We start from the raw sequence: 16997 nt of genomic DNA on the forward strand, positions 1-16997 counted from the left end.
GGGGTGGAGCCCTCTTAAGTGGGAGATATACAGAGAACATGGTATTATCACAAGGCTGCTGTTTTCTTTTAATATGTATTTTTTATGTTCACAAATGAAGGTTGTGGAAGTGCATCATTACATCTGGCTATGAGGATAAAATTATCATGACACTGCCTCTGGTGTGATACCTGTGAATATCCTGTTTTAATGAAATCCTGGAACAAAATACTCACCAGAATGCTTTTCTTTGGACGAATAAACCCATTGGAGATATTGAGATATTGCCAGACCCTGAGTAATGTAGAATCAGAAAGGATGGACAAGATGTATGGGCAATGGAGAGAACACGGCAAGACCTCTAAGTCAGAATTGACAAAAAGGGTGAGTGAGGTGTGGAAACGTACCTCCACTTATATTGTAGACTAGGAGGCGAGGCAGTCCAGGAGACTCAGTGCATTGGAGAGGCTGAGGGACAGATGCAAAACCTGTGAGTAGCAGAACAATCATGAATTGTCCAGCAGAGTCAACATTTTAGAAAGAAACGTAGAGAGTAAAACAAGAGAAAATAACCCTGTGAAGCAAGAGCTGTGGTTTTAAGTTTGAAAAACAGAACTTAAGTTAAAAAAAGTCAATGAGTTGCTGCAAAGTGTTTTTAAAACTTTTTTTTAAAAGATCACACTGGGGCTGGTTTAGCACAGTGGGCTAAACAGCTGGCTTGTAATGCAGAACAATGCCAGCAGCGTGGGTTCAATTCCCATACCAGCCTCCCCGAACAGGCGCCGGAATATGGCGACTAGGGGCTTTTCCCAGTAACTCTTCATTGAAGCCTACTTGTGACAATAAGCAATTATTAGAAAGCAGTGCTCCAAGTAAGCTGTAGCGAGGTGTTCTGAAATGGGGAAAAATCACGGGGCTGAAATTGACAATTTCCTGATGTGCAGAGGTGGGGAAAAGTCTGCAGGGGATTCCCTGGGAGCATTTGTTGCACTAGTGATTAGTGCAATCAAACTTCAATCAAACACAAAAGTTCAGAGGTTGAAAAAAAGAAGTTAACAAGTTTTAAAAATAATGGCCCCTTTGATCTTGAGCACATTGGATCTCCAAGTGAAGTAGCAAATAATCGGCACATCAGATAAAAAGAATAAGAAGAAAAAAATGTGCCAGAGGAAAAGAAAACTGTAGAAATCACTGATTTCAATAAAAGAGGAAGTTATAAAAGTTTAAAAATGAGCAGCCAGGTTCGAGCCAAAATTCCAAAAAGCTGGAAAAACACAGAGAGAAAAACGACAGCTGCTGGCAGCTCAGTGAAAAAAAGAAGACAGTTTTAAAGCAGCAATATATTTAAAGTGGCAATGCATTTAAAGCAGCAACTACAAGAAGAAATAAACAGCTATTGACAGGAAAATTGGAGAGGACCCCAGATAGAGGGTAACTCCAAAAAAAATGAAGACCTCATGGAAGAGGCACTGGAAGAACTCAGAAAGCGGGCAATTGAAGAACCCAGAAAGAGGGCAATAGGAAATCTCAGAAAGGAGGTAATCAAAGACCCCAAGAGGAAGACAATGAAAGACCCCACAAGGAGGGAAATGAAAGACCACAAGAGGAGGACAATGAAAGACCCCAGATGGAGGATGCCGAAAGACCCCATATGAAGGGCAACGAGAGATTTGCGGAATGGAAGCACTTCTTCGGAGACAGACCTGACCAAAAGTGAAGCTAAAATTGTTTGGCTGAAGTTCAGACAAAAAGAAATGAAGATTCCATTTGTGAAATGTCCAATAAGAACATGATGGATACCCCTCAGAAGAAACACAGAAATTAAAGATTTAAAATAAACTAGGAACAATTAAACATAAAGAGAAATCAGGCATAAAGAACCAAAGCCCGAGAGAAGACATTAAAACAACAGATGAAATGACTGACAGCAAAATGGAGGATAAGGATGTTGTAAAAAGGAAATTACAAAAATGAAGGAGAACTTAGTGAAGCAATGGAAAAAAAAATGGAGCTCCATGAAAAAGCAACGAGAAAATAAGAATTGCAGTGAAGAATTGAAACAGGCTTGAATAAGGGAAGTTTGCAATGAGAAATTAACTGAAGAGGTAAAAACATTGAAATTGATGCAGAATCAGCAATTCAGACAGAGAAAGAAACTGAGATTACGTGCCAGAACAAGGTTGCTGAAATGGTCACGTGAATCGAAAAGCACAAAAAACAAAATGCTAAAATGGTCGATGAAAAAGATGCTGAGTCGAACTGCTGGAAAGAGAAGAAATTCTATCACACGATCTCAAGTACCCGAAACAGAATACCACGACAATTCCTTCACACGTGACAGACCGTGATTGTGAAATAACTGTCAAGACATAAGACTTTGTTGTGGTGTGATGGATATGTGCCTGCATGATAAAAATGAAATGAAATGATAATCGCTTATTGTCACAAGTAGGCTTCTGATGAAGTTACTGTGAAAAGCCCCTAGTCGCCACATTCCAGCGCCTGTTTGGGGAGGCTGGTACGGGTGAGATTATAATGAGCAGAGCCACGGTCAATGTGGGACTGGAGAGTGGCACAGCCCACAGAATGATGTACGTAGTCACATGGTCAGAGAACAGTCTCGAACTGAACTCGGTAAACAGCAAGCCTGCATGGCTCAATGCAAGTCCATATTTGGAACTGTACACAGTAAAAGCCTACCAATAAAAATGTTTATGTCAAACGCCTAAGTCTCAAAGTCTCATCAATGAGCCATCACCACAACAAAAACACATAATATGAAACTTTGGTAATGGATCAAGTTAGATCCCCAGAATTATTGTCTCTGAGACCGGACACCTGTCATATCAACTGGATATGGAGGGATAGATCATTCATAAACACATGGACCACTTGAGGAGTAGAGAAACGCTCTACCAGTCAGTGTTTCCAACAAGAAATGTTTTTGAACCCGTAAGCACCAAAGTACCTGATATCTGTCTTCATGGAAGCAAGTAGTAATGAACTGCAGTTCCAGTTAATGTCGATCCTGCGGTAGCATCTCAGACAACAGAATTACGCCGCTTTACAAGAAACAGAAAAACCCCTAAAGGACTCAATTTATAATTGTCCAACTCATGTGCATAATGTTTAGTTAATATTTAGGACTGAGTCATTTAATTATTGAAGATTGTACAAAGGAGTTAAAAGGGGAGGATGAGGTGATTGTCGCTTTAAGGGCAACACAGCAGAGTAAGGGTCACCTTGCTTGGGGGACTAATCGAGACTGAATCACCCCAAGGGGTGGAGCCCTCTTAGGCAGGAATTAGGTGCAGCCACGAGGCTGCTGTTTTCTTATTAATGAATCGTTTATGTGTTCACAAATGAAGTCTATGAAAGTGCATCGTTACAATCCCAGAGTGGAATTAATGGAAGTCTCGGAACATGTGGCCTGCAGTTTTCAATGTTGAGTTACGATCAGGAGGATTGAAAGAGAAAGGAAGAAGAGAATATGCTGAAAAAAAATAAAGTTATAATGTGCCAACAATCAGCACTCTCCTCGGGGGTTAAAGCAAAAATAAACAAAGATCATGCACATTTTTAGTTAATGTTCTTATTTGCATACAAAACAAATGTATACAAAAGAAATTTGCACATCAGTTTCCTGTTCCCAATAGGACAGCTGCACAGCAGCACAAAATGTGTTAGAAATAAAAATAGTTCAGAAAATTTAGAAGGGCTGTCCATTTACTTACTATATTATGGTTTCTTTGCAGCTGCATCTCCTTGGTGCAATGAAGAAAATGGCAGCTTCATATGCAATGCATCCAAACTGGAATTTTATTTCTATTATTCTGAATATTCCAAACAAGAGAAACCTAAGTTGTGATTTCGAACGGAATGTGAAAATTGGGACCAATTTCTTTCACAGTTAGCAGCCGTTATCATTCTTTCTGCTTCTTTAAGTGCCAGAACAAATTTTACTGTCACAGTTTGGATAAAGGCATATATATATATATATATGTGTGTGTGTGTGTGATTTAAAAGAGAGCATAGTGATTGCTGAAATTGAAAAGAATATCCACTGCACACATCCAGTTTTCAATACACGTGAATGGCCTGTTTAAAATTTATATTATTTCTTTGTCTTTAGGCGCTTTCACTCATCAGAATTTGTCAGGTCAATAATCAGTCAGTGACATTCATGTTAGCATCAATGCTACACCATGGAAAGAAATTGTTAAAATGATAACAGCTCTTTTTCATCCAGATGTACTTCATGCATCTTTGAGATAGTGGCGGCAGGGTGCTTAATTGCCTGCTGCCTAATTCATTTCCCCTCACACTGAACAATCGTTGAATTTACTGTAAGAATCAAGGTTTGTGATAAAATGAGTAGTTCCAGTAAAATCATTTTTTAATGTTTCTCAAATATGTACTAAGTCACTTAACCATTATAAGTGTCAAAACATTCACCAATCCTGTTGCAGATATTTAGTCATTCCCTCAGGAAAGTACAAGGCAAGGCTGCAACAGAGTTACTAGTTCAGGTCAGTTAACCTTTGATTTTGTATTGGTGTTTTGTTCCAAGTACTTGAATTGAATTTACCTTGGACCTTTTGTTGGGATATTTTTCCAGGTCTCAAATTCCAATGGCTCCAGCAGCAGGACTGCCATTATAATCTTCTGGGTGGTGTCCAATGAAGAGAGTGCCTCTGGAATGTTGGTAGAATTAGGGATGGCAGGCAAGTTAAGGAGGCAGGAGGGTGATTCAGAGTGCACAACTGCAAGGGTGATCGATCGGCAGCCTTCACTGTGTCTGCACTGTGGTCTGCTGATGTGAATGGTAGAGGTGGGACAAAATGGAGACATAAAATGGCTGGAGGAAATTAAAGTCATCACCAGCACTGTGACATCAGTCTCCAGGAGATAATTATACAATTGTAGGCCTCCCTGCTTGACCTCAGGGTTGCCAATTTGTACCTTTAACAATTGCATTGAAATTCAAATAATGCTTGACACTGAACTGTCAGTCAACATTGCTGGGACATTCTTCAGGGCAACACCTCTACCAATCAACAGGAGGCAGTGGCATGGTGATATTGTCACTCGACTCGTAATCCAGTGACCCTGGCTAATGCTCTGGGGGCCCCGAGTTCAGATCCCACAGCAGATGGTCAAATTTGAATTCAATAAAAATCTGGAATAAAAGTCAAATGCTGACCATGTAACTCTTGTTAATTGTTGTAAAAACCCATCTGCTTCACTTATGTCCTTTAGGGAAGGAAATCTGCCATCCTTACCTGGTCTGGCCAACACGTGACTCCAGATCCACTCAGCAATGTGGTTGACTCCAAAATGCCCTCCAAAATGAGTTGGGTCATAAATGCTGGCCCAGACAGCGATGCCCACGTCCCATGAATGAAACCAATCAGCACTCTTTTCTCATACAATATAAATTTGTCGAATTCCCTTACATTTTATTCTTGCAATTCTCCTGATGTATTAGACGAAAAGCTTTGACAAAATGTCGCTTTTTTTTAGCAATTCTCAAATTCTTTACTACCAAACAATTACTTTTATGGTTCTCTGATCCGCCCATAATGCAACTGTCAATGTCATTTTTTTCTCATTTCTCCCCATTCCTCAACCATCCTCCAGACCTGCCTCCGAGGGGCAGGTAAAATCTTTGTATTGAGATTTTAATTTCCGCAGTTATGGTTTTGAGACACGATCAGGATGGGTCATGCGCTAAGTCTGTTTACAAGTTCAAGGAGGCAGTTGGACTGTCATGGGGGTGGGGCCGGGGGGGAGGGGGAGGGGTGAGGGGCGGTGGAGTGGTCATGCCCAACTTCTACAGATGGTTATGCACAACTTACCAAAAGTGTCCTCATTAAATGCAAAAGTGGAGCTGACTTCCAGATCTGAAGATATTTTCATCCACTTTAACCTGCAGACTCTGAAAGTGACTCTGAAAGTGAGCATTTTGTCTCTAGGTGTTTACAAGGTGTTGCCAGTGACATATCCGGGATCTCTCTGTTATCTCCACATAGATCACCAATGAGATGTTTATTAGACATGGCGATTGATGTGTCAGTGATGATGTCAGCCAGAATGAGTGGGTGGTTGGACAGCCATTTCTCGCTGACTTCTTGCAGTTGCACTCTGTCTTCACCTGCACAGAGTTGGCAAGAGTACACCCCCAGATCAACCAGGAGTATTGACAAACTACTTGCGACTCCAACCCATCGATGTGAAGTTGGTGTGCAATCACAGGAAAAGTGTTACGCAAGTGTGTGTGTGTGTGCAAGATTCCCTGGAGCTGACAGGATGCTTTTATCCTTCGGCAGTCCAAGCTCCTTGATCTCTTTGGACCTGCAGACTTAACGCTTGACTACTAGGAGGCCAGGAATACCCACTTCAATCTTGGCTGATGATACTTGGGATATATAAAGTCCAACAGCAATACAAGAAAAACAATATGACAACCAGATGTGTCACTGAGCAAGAGACCAGCATATTCCAGATATGAAGAGATCTGGAGGTACCCTTCGAGTGATCAGCAGCCAGGATATCCAGAAGGGTCCTGGTGTGCTGCATTCTGAACAACATTACAAAGCAGCAAGGATTGACGTTATAGGAGGAGCAAGGCATCAGACACACATCATCTGTGGATGAATTTGAGGATAAGTTGAAATATTCCGACCATGATTATACAAAGTCATATCTTTTCTCTTTGCCAGGGCCTTCAAGTACACAATGGCAGTTTGCGGACTTTGTCAATGATGAATTTCAAAGGATTTGATTCTTTCTGAGGATGCATGGTTTGAGGGTGCTTACCATGTACCAGCCTGATAGATACTCACTCTTTGATGGGCCCAGTTAAACAGGCAGTTGGGTTTTCACCTGGTGTTTCATGTATCATAAGTGATCAAGAATAGATAATGGAGACAGGAAAAGTAGTGAAGAGCCTTTCTCCAAGGACACAGGACACTCTGCTTAACTGGATGTAGATATCAAATCTCAATGGCTGTGGTAGTATGCATTAGGGGTCATGTGGGACTGTGAAGCCGTGATGTCATTGGCTGACAGATCCTGGGTCCTGGTTGGACGTTGACCTCTAGCTGCGCCCTGAAGGCGGAGTATAAGTACCTGGAGTCCTCCCCCGCAGGCAGTCTACTACTAAGCTGCGGGGGAACAGTCACGCTTAATAAAGCCTCATCGACTTCACTCTATTCGTCTCTCGGAGTCTTTGTGCGCTACAATTTATTAAGCGTGACTGTTCCCCTGCTTGAGCATGCTTCTTGAGCAGCAGCAAAGTCTGTGTGATGTAAAGGCAGCTACAGTCTTAACAACTGTAAATAGACTGGAGAATTTATCTCAAGCATGAGTGCATTATGTCGAGGCACTTGTGATGATGTCCTTGTCCATGGAAAGAGTGCCCACCTGCAGTGAGCATCAAACAGGACAATCCAACAAGTACATTCTGCCTCTCACTGGTATTTTGCACACAATGGATACTACCTTAAATAGCATCAATGAAACCTAAGCCTTGGCTGTTCATCAACCCCCTGATCTGTAGCATAGGGATGTCTAGCACATTGCTCGTAGGAAAGTGGAGGTGAGCCATGAGGGGAATGATGATGAAGGGGGGAATGGAAGTGGGGACTCACTCAAACACATTTCCACTTCTCACCAATTGCCATACACGCAGTCAATCCCCCGATGCTGCCCCATCTTCACTGCCAAAGTGAAGGTGGAACAGCTTTTGATGAGGCCTTAGCAGCTCCAAACTCCAGACTATGCCAACCAAGAACACCACAGTGGGTAGAGCGGGGAACTAAGCCGCCTGTCTCTAATTCTGCTGAAGCTACAGTAAGTAGATAGGAACATAAGAGTTAGGAGCAGGAGTATGCCATTCCGTCCTTCAAGCCTGTTCTGCCATTCAGTAAGATTATGGCTGATCTGGTTGTGGTCTTTGTCGTCTACTCTCCAGAACCTTTGACTCCCTTGCCCCTCAAGAATCTGTCTAACTTAGCCTTGAATAAATTCAATGAGCTCGCCTCCACTGCCTTCTCCAAAAAAGAATTCCACACACTAACCACCCTCTGAGAGAAAAAATATCCTGTAGCTTCCTTGTGAGTTATGAATCACTCCATGTAAATTCCTCACCTAGATTGTCTGCATAACCTGAATTTCCCAATCTGGGCTGGTGAATGGAAGTGGTTTATATCAGAATGAATTCACTTCTGCTGGCGGTACCAGATGTAAAATCTGACACTGATTATTACTTCTCTGACTTCATTATTGGTGCTAGATAAAGTATTAACCAAATGATTTAAAGGTTTATTTAACTTATGTATTTGGCAACTGTAGGACTGTAGGAGATTGCATCAATTTATGATTCTGCAACTGTATTCTTTTAATTATTCACTACATTCCCCTACTTTCGTAGTAAAATATGGAAGCGTTATCTTGCTGCTAAGCTCATGGGGCAGAATATATATGGGTATCAGCGAAGTTACATTTTCTGTCAAGGTTTCATTAAATCCTGACCAAGGCAGACAAAAGCAAACAACATTAGTGTAGAATGATGACACGAGTACCTCTGTAGTTTGTTCTGGTCTATCATCGGGAGAATGTGATGATTGATAATAGGAGCGTAGTGAACTTTATGCTCCAAATTTACAAGGGGAAGCTGGGATGGTGATTATTCAAGGATAATGCCTATTATGTAAACTATGACAATTTATTGATATTGGCATAAAACAAGCGTGAAATTACTCTTCAAGATTGAGGGTATTGTTAGCTTTCCTATAAATATCTCCGAGCTATAAAGACTTAGAAAATACAAAACATCATATTGGCATTTTATCACCTGCAGCATCTCAAAAACTATAACCAAGTGAATTAAGTTAATGGTGCGAAATGGCACACTTTGAGTAATGTGCACAGTTTTGGCTTAACGTGACAATAAAAAGAGAGCAGCACTGGAGAAGGTGCAATAAAGATTTACAAGGATGAAATCTGGGCTGAAATGCTGTAACGTTCAGGAAAGTCTGAACAGACTGGGGTTCTTTTCTGAGAATAGAGAAGGCTGAGACGTGAACTTATTGGCCTTCAAAATTATGAAGGAGTTTGATAGGGTTGACATCGAGTAGCTATTTCACTTGCTGGCGGGTTCAAACTAGACGTCATAGATAAAGGATAGTCACTAACAAGTCCACTAAAGAATTCTGGAAAACATTATTTATTTGGTGACTGGTTCGAACGTGCTACATTGGAATAGATGAGATGAAAGAATGAATGCATTTAAGGTTAAACTAGGTAAATACATGAGGGGAAAATAAATATAAGGATATACAAGTAGGGTTAGAAAAAATCACTTGGAAGGAGGTTCTTGTGGTGCATAAATGCCAGCATGTACCATTGGACTGAATAGCCTGGATCTGTAATTCAATGTTAATTACAAAATTACTTAGTGTATGTCATTTACTCCAATAAGTAGTCAATAAATTTCTGGTTATAGTTTTGTGATGAAACATCGACTAACCTGGTTCCCAGATTATATTTAGGGAGTACGCCAATGATGCACTGGGGAATCTCTCGAGGAGGTTCCCACGTAATGGTTTACCCGGCAATTGCCCAGTAATGTTTACTTCCTCTGCACAATTGCATTGGGCTGGAAACCATCCAACAGAAGCGATTTAAACCTCTAACTTCGGATGTATCTGCCTGTTTTACTCTGATAGTTACTCTGACAGAATTAAAGGAAATAAATCACTTCTAAGTCATGAGTAACTGTTTAAAAATCACAAATCCAGCCTCGCACGGGACACCCCCCTCCCCCCTCCACACACACACATAATTACCAGGGAACCCAGCCAGATAGCCCCTCCTGATGTGACACCCAACCCCTCCGCACCTCCTATCCCAACATGCTCCCTAGCCCGAACCCCCTTCTCCCAAGCTGAATCCGCAGCCCCCACCCTTCCCAACATGGTCCAATGTCCCCTCCCAGTGCAACCCGGACCATTCTCCCTCCCAGTGCATCTTGGTCCAACCCCCCACAACCTCCTAGACTGACCCACTATCCCCGGACTAACCGCGCCCTCTCCAGTTCAATCCCTCCCCTCCAGTCCCACCCTCCCTTCCTCCTGCCTGACACCCCTCCCCCTGTCCAACCCTTCACTCCCCCTCCCTAGCTGGACTGACCCTCCCCTCCCGATCTGTCCCTCCCCTCCCCCGCTCCGAGCCCCCCCTCCCAACTCCGGTCTGACCTCCCTACTCTGGTGCGATTCCCCCCTTTCCCAAACTGCAACCCCCCCGCCCTTCCTACCCCCCCCCCCCCCCGCAGTCTGACCCGCCCTCCCCTCTGATCTGAGACCCCTCCCCGGATCGACCTGACCCACCCTCCCAGTGTGCCCCAGTCCGACCGCCCCCTCCCTCTCCTGGACTAACCCCCCCCCAACACAGAATGTCCTCACCCCTCCAGCACTGACGCCCTCCTCTGACCTGAGCAACCCCCCACACCACCCCAAATATCGCTCCCCATCCTCTCTGACTGGCCTGGTCCAACTCACCTCCTCCTGGACGAACCCTGCCGGCCCACATTGCCCTGACACCTCCCCTCTGACCCAAATCTCCCCCTCCAGGCAGACCCCCGCCCCCTCCAGGCAGATCCCCCCACTTTCCTCTCTGCGCCCTGAAGTGTTGGGTACTCTGCTACACAGACGACCAACACGGTTGCGAATGGTACAACGCAGTTTTATTTCAAACATCTATTTACACTGGTAAACTGTTTACTGAAGTTCGATCATGACCCTTGATTCTGTTGACCTATTCCTAATTCTATCTTGTAGTGGCACTCAGCACATGGTGGATGTCTGAGTGGCTTGTAATGAGCTCTGTGCCCTGAGCCATCTCCTGCTCGAGTGCCCAGGCAGTGTCGTGTTCCCTGTTTTATACTGTGTATGCTCTTGCCTGTGATTGGCGTCATGTTGTGTGTGTTGATTGGTCCGTTGATCTGTCCATCAGTATGTATGTATGTATGTGCTATGATGTTTACCTGAATATCATGACACGCCCCAGTTACTCCATGCGGGTGCAGCAATGGCACACTTCGCTGCTCCTTTCTCACAATGCCTTTGGAATTCCAATATGGTTTAGTCCGTCGAGAGTGGAAATCTGCTGGAAATTGCCACTCTGAGGAAATTACTGTTTAGCCTTATTTTTATCTCCATTACAAAGTAGGCACAGTCCAGGTATAATAGATTGCTAAATTTGGCAGAAATTGGTTCCTCCTTTTTTCTATCTATTTTTGCTCTCTTCAAGTTTCCAGTCCGGCCAGTTTGTGGCAACTCTAGTCGGAAGCAAGTAGAATTTCATTACAAAATGTAAAACAGGATGCGGCACTGTAATACGTCCACGGAGGCAGAGGTCCCTTCACCAGAATTCCTTTTATTTACAAAACCGAAAGCAGAACAACCCGATGCATGCAGTCTGCTGTCTACACCGGGAGTGCAGACGATCTGACACTCCCTGTTACATACAGAGAAAGGGGTTCCCTGATTGGGCCACTAATCAGGGAACTCGTATTCTAATTGGCCAATCTCAAAGGCCTGGTCTAAGTCATAACAGGCACAAGTCCCTGGCATTTTAATGGGTGAACATACCATTCAGAATTCTGCCCAACCCCTGCCGGCCTTTGTGGTTTTCCCTGCAACTGGTCTTATCACTTTAAATTTGACAGGCACGATTTTCTTCCCCCACCACTGGTTTCTTCCCTTGATCCATTTGCATCTGCACCTGCTGCTATGAAGCACAAGAGAACTAAATGCTCTCTATGCTTGATCTTTCTGCCGGGGTTTTCATTCATTCATATTAATTTAGAATTGATTAAACCTAAAGGCAAGAAGTGGCTGCTGTGGCTCAGAACATTCTGTGCAAATGCAAAGTTATCCATAACCCATTGTCAGTGCACTGATAATTATGCAGCACTTAGCTCATCAAAGCACAAAATTTAATTGAAGATTATGGCATGTGATCTGTTATGAAACAGCTCCCGGGAATGAGTTCCAATACTTGTTCAGGTTAATTTCCATCTTCCAGTGCAGTTCTCCGTACAGGAACTTCAAAGAGACAATGATAAAGCAACAAGCAATGGCACCATGATGGAGATGGCTCTGTATCCTGCAGTGTTATAATGAGGGTTTTCTTTATGTGCATTCTTTAAATGATAGCATTTAATCAAAGTTCCTTTGAAGACAAGCAGGAATGTTTATATATTCTTTGAAACAAAGGGTTGAGTGCATAAAATAATTTCAGAGAAGAATCATAATTTTTAAATTCACACACCTTCCAATCCTTAACTTCCATCCGTGGGTCTTTCGAGACCACCATATAATTGTTCAACAAAACTGAAGCTGCACTAACAGAGGGTTCTTCACTCAGAGGGTGGTGAACTCTGTAATTTTCTACCCCAGAGGGCTCTGCAAGCTCAGTGATTGAGTATGTTCAAGACGGAAATCGCTAGATTTCCAGATACTAGTGGTGTCAAGGGTTATAGGGACAGTGCAGGAAAGTGGCATTGGGTCGATGATCAGCCATGATCTAGCTGAATGACAGCGTAGGCTCAAGGGGCTGAATGGCCTACTCCTGTTCCTATGTTCCTTTGGCTCTAATGCCTTGTCTGGCTATATAGGCGAAATTCAAACACCTTTGACTTTTGAACGGCCCAGTCCATTTAAATTTTCTGCACAGTCTACTGCAAAGTCCTATTGAATTTAATCGTGGAATAAGGTACATTTATGATAGGACCAATTTGATCTCCTGTTTGGAAACTAACAGATGTGCATTAGAGGCTTGGTAGATTTTACCGAATTTGAATCTTGCCGGCAGGTTGAGCTGTTCCTCCTGGAAAGCCAGTCAGTCGCAGAAAAGGATGAAAATTGTGCCTGTAGTAGAATAGGTGTGTGGTACTGAGGTACCTCTGGGGGTGGAAGTGCTTGTAGGGCCTTGCATGTGGCTAGGTTCAGGCAGCAATCGGGGTGCCTGAGGGAAACTTGACACTCCCATGTCCCCATTAAAGCAAGTTTGTGTGTAAAAAATGAAATTAAATCAGAGTAAAAAGTAATTATCTATAGCTAAATATGGAGTGAGATATGTTGGGCAGGGTTATTCCTATAGGCTGCAGTATATGGCTTTTGTGGACAGTGAGACTGCATCAAGCAAACATGCCTGCAGTCGGTATCTCCCATCTCGAATTTCTCCATCTCAGAGTCATCGAGTAGGAGTGCAAGTGGAAGATGTTCCACCACACATAAGAGAGGGAGGATTATGTGAATAGTTTGCTACAAACCTCGTTCATATCTTCTAGAGAGGTACAGGATCAATGCAATGTTGACATAACTGATAAGGTCCAGAGTATGGGGAACACAGTATGATGGAAAATGAGCATCCAGAGGAATTGATCTTATCTAGCAGGTACAATGTACTTGCTAAGACTGCTGAAAGGACCATCAACACCTTGATATTTGCATCTTTAGACAGGAGGCTGTTCAAAGTAAGAATAACTGGAATGGCAATGTGGTAGCTTTAGATGATTCAATAATTTAGGTAGCATATTTGAAAGCAGAAGTAAGAGACTTCCTAGTATGTTGTCTTCTTAGTGCTAGGATGAAGGACATCTTGAACCAACTTGAAGTGATATTGGGGATGGATCCAGTGGTTGGGTTCCACGTTGGGACCAACATCACAGGAAAGAGGAGGCAAGAGGTCCTGTTCAGAGAATACCAGGAGCTAAATGAAATAACAGAACTGTCAGGGTGATATTCTCTGGATTATTACCTGAGCCATTTGCAAATAACATAGCAATAAAAAGATTAAGGAGAACATAGCTGAAGGAATGGTGTGGAAAGAAAGGATCAATTTCATGGAACATCAGCTCCATTAATGGGATAGGAAGGAAGTGTCGTGGGCCGAGGGGCCTGTACTGCGCTGTATCGTTCTATGTTCTATGAAGTGCATTGTTGGGACAAACTCCAACTGAAACAGGCTGGGACAGGATCCTTTCGAAACCAAACAAAATGGTTGACAGTAGAGTGACAGTCAGAAATGTGCTTCAGACACTGCATGTAAAGGGAACATGGTTTGATTAGAGCAGCAGTTAGGTGCATTTAAGAGCATGCAGATGGCGGAAAGGATCATAGATAGGAATTATAGAGACTTGGCCACACCCAAGGTGCAGGCAGACACATGGGTGACCACTAGAAACGGCAGGCAACCAGTGCAGGAATCCCCCATGGCTGTCCCCCTCTCTAACAGGTATACCATTTTGGATACTGTTGGGGGATGACCTATCGGGGGAAAACAACAGCAGCGGCCAGAGCAGTGGCACCACGGGCTGCCTCTACTTTTCAGCAGGGAGGGTCAAGGTGCAGAAGAGCAACAGTCATAGGGGACTCCATAGTCAGTGGCACAGATAGGTGCTTCTGTGGTCGTGAAAAAGATTCCAGGATGGTGTGTTGCCTCCCTGGTGCCAGGGTCCACATCCTGAAGGAGGAGGGTGATAAGGCGAAGGTCATGGTACATAATGGTGCCAATGACATAGGTAGAAAGAGGGGTGATGTCTTGCATCAGGAATTCAGGGAGCTAGGCTGTAGACTAAGAAGCAGGACCTTTCGGATTGCTATCTTTGGATTACTCCCAGTACCACACGCTAGCAATTATAGAAATAGGAGAATAGCACAGATGAATGAGTGGCTTAATCGTTGGTTCAGGAGGGAGGGTTTTAGATTCCTGGATCACCGGGACCATTTCTGGGGAAGATGGTGTGATGATATGCACAAGCAATCTTGTATATAATAATGTACACAACCTCTGAGCAGCAGGTGGCAGTGTAAACCTACTATGTGACTCTATGCCTCGGGGAGTTGGGAGTAAGTAGTTTTGGTGGATAGATGTATTTTGCAGTAGCTCAAGAATCATTAGTTAGTGTTAATAGTTTATAATATATTTATTCCAGTTATCGTTACCATGCATTTGTTTTATAATAAATTATTTTAACTAGTCAAGAACTAGATGTTGTGTAGTGCATCATTCCTATCGGCCAGTGCACAAGAACATGATAGGTGGGGTCTGTACAAGCGGGACGGTCTACATCTGAACCAGAGCGGGACTAACATCCTTGCTGGCGGGTTTGTTTGTGCTATTGGGAGGAGTTTAAACTAATTTGTGGGGGCGGGTTACCTCACATCCTTTAAAAAGGTACCTGGATGAGCACTTGGCACGTCTTAACATTCGAGGCTATGGGCCAAGTGCTGGCAAATGGGATTAGGATTGGCAGATCAGGTGCCTTTCATGCGGCAGTGCAGACTCACTGGGCCAAAGGGTCTTTTCTGCACTGTATTTATTTCTGTGATTCTGTGGTTCTGAACACGAAAATATATAAGGTAATTAAATTGGGATAGATAAACAGGAAATGTGTGAGTAAATCAATGTGAGAGTGAAAATGAAGTTTTATTTATTAATTTATGGAATGTACACGTTGCTGGCTAATCGAGCATTTATTGCCCACCGCTAATTGCCCTTCAGAAGGTGATTTCTTGAACCATTGCAGTCCCTGCTGTATTTGTACACTGACAGTGCTGTTAGGTAGGGCATTCCAGGATATTGTTTCATCGACAGTTAAGGAACAGCAATATATTTCCAACTCAGGACAGTGATTAATTAGAGAGGAAGCTCCAGGTGGTGGGATTCCCAGATATCTGTTGCCATTGTCCTTCTAGATGGCAGTGGTCATGTGTTTGGAAGGTGCTGCCTAAGGAGCTTAGTGAGTTTCTGCAGTATATCTTGTGGATGGTAAACACGGCTTCCTCTGTTCATCGGTGGTCAAGGGAGTGAACGTTTATGGATGTGATGCCAATCAAGTGGTCTAACATTTCTTCAATGTGTTGAGCTTCTTGAGTGTTGTTAGACTGCATTCATCCAGGCAAGCGGAGAATATTCCATCACCCTCCTGATATGTAGCTTATAGTAAGAAGTCTTATAACACCAGGTTAAAGTCCAACAGGTTTGTTTCGAATCACTAGCTTTCGGAGCACAGCTCATTCATCAGGTGAAAGCTTCGCTCTGAAAGCTAGTGAATTGAAACAAACCAGTTGGACTTTGACCTGGTGGTTGTAAGACTTCTTACTGTGCTCACCCCAGTCCAACGCCGACATCTCCACATTGTAGCTTATAAGTTGTGGACAGGCTTTGGGAAGTCAGGAGCTGAGTTACTCGGTACAGGTTTCCAAGCCTTTGACCTACTATTGTAGCCACAGTATTTATATGGCTAGTCTAGTTCTGATTCTGGTCAATGGTAACCCCCAGGATGTTGACAGAGATCGTAATGCCATTAAATGTCAAGGGTGTGATGGTTAGCTTCTGCCTTGTCGGAAATGGTCAATGCCTGACACTTTTGTGGTGGGAATGTTACTTGTCACTTGTCAGCCCAAGCCTGGGTATTGTGCAGGTCTTGGTGCTGAACTTTGTGCAATCATCAGTGAACATTCTCTCTTCTGACCTTATGAAGGGAGGAAGGTTATTGATGAAACAACTAAAAATGGTTGGGTTTAGGATAGAGTTTTTCAAACTTTTTTGCTCGGAATCCATCTTTACGAACGGGCCATCCTTTGCGACCCATTGTGGCCTACCTTTGCGACCCATTGTGGCCGACCTTTGCGACCCATGGTGGCTGACCTTTGTGACCCATGCCAGCAGAACATCGGGACCCACCATTTTTTCTTACCTTTAATGTGACAGGTGAGCGTGCTTGGTCCTTACGATCTCACTTGCTTTGTCATCAATGTTACATTTCTGCTAAGAACTTCAGCTGATGATTTAAATTCTCACTGCATCTGTTGAAAAATAATCAAGAGGTTTGTCCTCGAACTCGCTTTTAAAGTTTGAGGGTTTTAATCTTTCCTTTCCAGTGCTTCCCTGCATATAAAACACACGGGTGGGATTCTCCGTCGGCTGAAGCCTGAATTGGGAAA

At 43.3% G+C, this 16997-nt stretch overlaps 1 protein-coding gene across 1 annotated transcript in view; it reads left to right on the forward strand.

Moving 5' to 3' along the window:
* The first annotated feature begins 219 nt into the window (after positions 1–219).
* The window catches only part of LOC140389042 (protein phosphatase EYA4-like), a 34743-nt gene continuing 17965 nt past the window's right edge, over positions 220–16997 (forward strand). Inside the window, exons 1-3 of the mRNA XM_072473203.1 lie at positions 220–363; positions 4449–4508; positions 4598–4703. Of these exons, the coding sequence (XP_072329304.1) occupies positions 220–363; positions 4449–4508; positions 4598–4703 (310 nt within the window). The remainder of the gene's footprint in view (positions 364–4448; positions 4509–4597; positions 4704–16997) is intronic.

This window comes from Scyliorhinus torazame, chromosome 14, assembly GCF_047496885.1.
Source record: "Scyliorhinus torazame isolate Kashiwa2021f chromosome 14, sScyTor2.1, whole genome shotgun sequence".
Lineage (NCBI taxonomy): Eukaryota > Metazoa > Chordata > Chondrichthyes > Carcharhiniformes > Scyliorhinidae > Scyliorhinus > Scyliorhinus torazame.